We start from the raw sequence: 5,340 nt of genomic DNA, 5'->3' as shown, positions 1-5,340 counted from the left end.
GTGCTTGTTCTTCTCATGGCACTGGTGCATAGCAACACTGCATCTTCACCTACTGTGAACAAAGAGGAAGAAGAAGATCATGATGAACATGATGCTTCTGGCGATGCCCAAGAGTATGATGATGATGATGATGATTTGGTCGTTAGATCTTCCGACTCTGCCGGCGGGCGGTTGTTGCTTGGCAAGAAGAGCAGTACTCATGGGTTAACCTGCAACAAGTTTCCAAAGATTTGCCGCCTTAAGGGAAGTCCAGGAAGCCATTGCTGCAAGAAGAAGTGTGTTAACTTGTCAGGTGACAGACAAAATTGTGGCAAGTGTGGGAGGAAGTGCAAGTATAGCCACATTTGCTGCAAAGGGAAGTGTGTGAATCCGTCTGTGAGCAAGAGGCATTGTGGTGGATGTAACAATCGGTGCAACACTGGGGGGTTCTGTGTTTTTGGCCTTTGCAACTATGCTTAGGCTAGAGTCTTTTTATTTTATTATTTATTTATTTATCTTTTGGTTTATCCAATGTACAATTTCATTGGTTCTTTGATTTGATAATGGTGAAGACAGAGAAAAAAAAATCATTTGACTTTATATGTATATTCTCTACTGCATTTGAGTTCAAGGCCATGTTTAGAGTTTTGGTAAAAATTAAATAATTTAAAAAGATTTTTAACTAATTTTAATTTTATTTAAATAATTTATTATTTTACATAATAAAATTAAATATGACAAAAATTATTTTCTTTAATAATTTTTTTCCTTCTTTGGATTTTTTGAAACCAAGCATAGAATAAAAATATGTTGGGATTTTTTTTAAATATAATACATTCAAACACTTATTTTATTGTTATATCAAACTCGTCTTTTTATAAAAGAGTTCATTTTTATATCAATTTTTTTTGTATTGAATTTATTTTTTCAAAAAATGAGTTTATTTTTTACATTAAATCCTTTTTTAAAAAAAATAAATAAATAATTCCATGTGAAAGCACTATAATTTTATAATTATTTTTTATAAAATGAATTTTAAAAATTTATACTACACATGGAAAAAGCCCAAAATGTTGGGCACATAGCCAAATTTGACCACATTGTCCAAATCTAGAAAAGATGAACACTTTATTGACCAATTCCTATTCTACCTTTATTGTACGGGATAGACTTTTTCTTTTAATCACACTTGGAAACCATGCATATTTGAAACCAAATTGAGGCCTTGTTTCTTGCTTTCACACAAGACTCAAAAACTTTATATTAATTTTCTTTCACTAAGTCGATGTTGTATGGACCACACATGCCATTATTCTAAGCCATGTAATAGAGTTAGAGATTTTAAGAAGTTGGCTTCTCTTCCGAAAACTCAAATATAAAATTTATTATATTAATTCTACAATTTTAGTTGTTAATTAAATCTCAATAATTATGATGGGTTCATTTTCTTCTTATGAAAATTGAAGTATATATGGTAGTTTTATTTTATAGGTTAACTGATATGACATCTCGATAATTCCATGAATCAAGAACAATAACTATTAATAATATTTGATTTTTAAATTTTTTTTTAGGAATTTCCTTATATACCTTAGTTTGGAAAAAATAAAAAATAAAACACCTTTTTGGGTGGTAAAGTTTGACAAGATTAGCGAATACGACATAAACCCAACACGCCTTTCATGAGTTTGGATTGAATATAACCGAATTTGAGTCAAATTCATATCTATTTGCATAATTTGTTTAATAAATAAATAATTTTTGGGTCAATCCGAATAACATGAATTTAATGGGAATTGATTTATTTAATAATCTCATTATTATCTTCATTATATCTTTAAATTATTTAACCCACATTGACTCATTTTAAATTTGTTTTTAAATAAATAAGTCAATTAAGTCATAAATATGTTTGATTGAGACATTAATCATATAAACATGTATAAAACTTAACTTAATATGATTATTAAATAGAAAAACTTGATTATTAAATGGTTTACATGAGAATTACTTGTTCAATAATTAGATAGCATTTAAGTTTATATTTTTTACACGATTATTATTCGTATCGAATTTGGGTTGAGTTATGTAGTGAAATACTTAGACTTTGATATGACACCAACACGAATTATCATCCCTAGCACTTATCATGTCAAATAATCAAAATACGAACTCTTTAAGTCAATAATTTCATAAATTAAGAGTAATTAAGTGCTGTTGTAAACTCATTTCTCATTTTATCCAAAATTTGTTAATTAAAAAAAGGGTAAATTAATTAAACAATGTAGAAAAGAAAAAATGGGAAGAAAATTAAATTTTGTTAAAAATAGGGAAAAAAATTTGTTTGGATCAAAGTGAAAATGTGATAAACAATGGGGAAGAATTTTAGACCTTCTGAACTTTTGCTCTTCATTAGGAGAAATTTTATAGGCATTTTTTTAGTATATATGAAGTAATAAAATGATTAAAAAAATTATTAAGATGTTGTAAAATCATCATAAGAAATATTTTTTCTTCTCTTCCTGTGTGTTATGTTTGGTTTTGAGAAAGTACTAAGGAAAAAAATGTTAAGGTTATGTTTGGCTTTGAAAAATTTGAGAGAAAATAGAAAATAAAAAATAAAGAAATAAAGATGAAAAGGAAAATAAATAATTAGATTTAGAGTTAATAAATTATTTTTATATGTTTCTTCAAACTCATTTAACTTATTTCCTTTAATTATATAAAGATTAAATAATTTTAAAATATATAAATTTCTAACTAAATTTAAGTTAATTTGATTTTCTTTTATATTTTCTATAATAATGAAATCAAATTTGAGAAAATCATTTTCGTTAACATTTCTTTTTTCTTTCCTTAGTACTTTTTGGGAACCAAATGTAGCTTAAGAAAATAGTTTTCTCTTATTTGGTTTTACTATGAAAAATCAAATTTAATCAAAATTAATTAGAAATTTATGTAATTTTAAATTATTTAATTTTTTATATTCTAATAATACTTTTTGGACATTAGAGGTAGCCTAAGAAAATGATTCATGTTTGGTTTCACTAAAAAAAATATATGTAAAAAAATCAAATACAATTAAAATTAGAAATATATGTATTTTTAAATTATTTAATCTTTATATAATAAAGGAAAACAAGTTAAATAAATTTAAAGAAATAAATAAAAATAATTTATTAACTTTAAATCTATTTTTTAAAATTTTCTTTTACTTTTTCTCTCTTTCCCACCTCTAATTTTTCCTCAAATTTTTTGGAACCAAACATAGGAGTAATTCTTGAAATAATACCATCATATCTTGGAAATTACCATCTATATTACAAATCATAAATCCATAATTGAAAAGTCTTCACTGGAAAGATTGGAATACTTGAAACAAAATTATACTCGTATATAAAAGATGGTAGGTATAAAACCTCCTTCTTTGCAGCCTCCAATACCCTATTCTCCCTTTGTTGTAACAGAAAGAAAAGGACTCTTTCCGGAGGGGTACTAGTTTTCAATCACACTTTCAAACCATGCATGCATCATATTTGAAACCAAACAAGCCTTGTTTCTTGCTTTCACATGAGAAATCAAAGCTTACTTTTATATCTTTAGAAAGTCTTTGTGGAATTTAGACCTCCCCACTAAGTGCAAAACTCCATGTAGTATATTGTCAAGCAGTTCCATTCATTTCCATGTACTTTCTCTATTCATATGTCTTTAAGGGCTCATTGGTATTGCAAAAGGATTACTAGAACCCTCAGGAGCTTATTAATTCTAAGCCAACCGGGTTCGACTCTATAGACATCTAGACAGATTTCAGCTTATTTAAGGGGTCAAAGAAAAAAAGGTTGCCCTTCACAAAACTCAAATTAATATAAAAATATTAGGTTGTGTTTTTTTTTCTAAGGTTATGTTTGATTTCGAAAAGTATTAAGGAAATAAAAATATATATATAATTCACATGATTGTCATAAGTGAATTTAGTGAAAATTTAAAATAAATGTATTATTGTGAAAAGTATTGATATAATATTTTTTTTCATTAAGAAAGGAGTTAGAAATTCAATAGTCTAATTCTACTACCAACTTTCTCCTTTCTTCAAGTTTTTACTCCTCCCAAGGTGTTGGCTCTATGCCAAGAATTTAAACAATTTCGAGTATGTGAGATTTTAACAACCTTAAATGCAAACAGTTTGACTTATCTTATTCTTCATTTTAGTGGATTAATTTAGATTGATAATTTTAGTCCAAATAAGAAAGTTAGGTTCATCCCCACTACATTGCCTCATGACATTTGAATTTAAATGTGAAATTATAATTTTGGACATGTTTGTAATATTGATGTCATCAACATTTAATGTAATGGTTTTTGGTCTCAAAATGATTGATGACAATTAAGGATGATAACGGGGTAGATTTGTGATAGGTCATCCCTATCTTGTTCTTGTTTTATTTATTCGTATTTATTCTTATTCCCACCTAAAAAAAGAAAGAAATTAAATGAGTACCTGTTTATATTTATTTAAAACTTGTCTCATTAAGGGTAGGATAGAATGAGTACCTGAGAAAACTCATTCCATTGTCATCCCTTATGACGATAGTAGGTAAAAGATAATCCAAACTACTTTAAGAAATTGATCACATTAAAAATGAGAAATTGCAAATCCTAGGAATATATGCAAAAAGACTAATTAATTGATAACCCCTTAGAGATAATTGATTACCTGCTCACAAGTACCTTCAAGGATTTTATACTTGGTTGGGAGAGAGATTTACTAGTAGAGTTCAAAGAATAAACCAACAACTTAAACCAATTAGAATAGTACTCAACAACAACAATATGCCAAAAGTTCCATTTCAAGGTTATTTTACTCTGAGAGGGACCATTTGCGTCCTCCTAGGATCAACACACCTTCATGTTGTGTGACACCATAAAATCATGTCATGGTTCAACCCAATTCCATTGCTATCGATTTTTAAGGGGAATGAGAATAAAAACATATTAGTTCTCTATTTCTTTCTTTTATGCTTGGTTGGGAGAGAGATTTTGTAGGTAAACTTAAAAGAGTAAACAAAAAATCTCAACCAATAAGAAAAGTATGTAACAACAATAGGTTACAAGTTTCATTTTAGAGGTTGCCTAACTATGAGGGAGCATTTGAATCCTCTTAGGATTAGTACAAATTTGTAGTCCATGACACTACCATAGAATTATGTCACAATTTGGCCTTAATTCCATTGCCGTCAATCTTCAAGGGGAATGCAAATGGCAACTTATATACCCACGAGATGTTGAGGAAATTTGCTCCACCTTCCCAAAGGCAAATGTTCCTTTAAATGTATTGTCGATGAAGGTTTTTTCATTTTCTCT

At 27.8% G+C, this 5,340-nt stretch overlaps 1 protein-coding gene across 1 annotated transcript; it reads left to right on the top strand.

The window, feature by feature from the left end:
* On the top strand, positions 1-481 carry LOC117909680 (stigma-specific STIG1-like protein 1). Its single transcript, XM_034823778.1, has one exon. The coding sequence runs from the start codon at positions 16-18 to the stop codon at positions 457-459; it is 444 nt and encodes a 147-aa protein (XP_034679669.1). The 5' UTR covers positions 1-15; the 3' UTR covers positions 460-481.
* Positions 482-5,340: the final 4,859 nt, after the last annotated feature.

Source organism: Vitis riparia, chromosome 19 (assembly GCF_004353265.1).
Source record: "Vitis riparia cultivar Riparia Gloire de Montpellier isolate 1030 chromosome 19, EGFV_Vit.rip_1.0, whole genome shotgun sequence".
NCBI classification, from domain to species: domain Eukaryota; kingdom Viridiplantae; phylum Streptophyta; class Magnoliopsida; order Vitales; family Vitaceae; genus Vitis; species Vitis riparia.
Note: the sequence above shows the minus strand (reverse complement) of the source record. Positions and strands in the feature narration are given on the sequence as shown.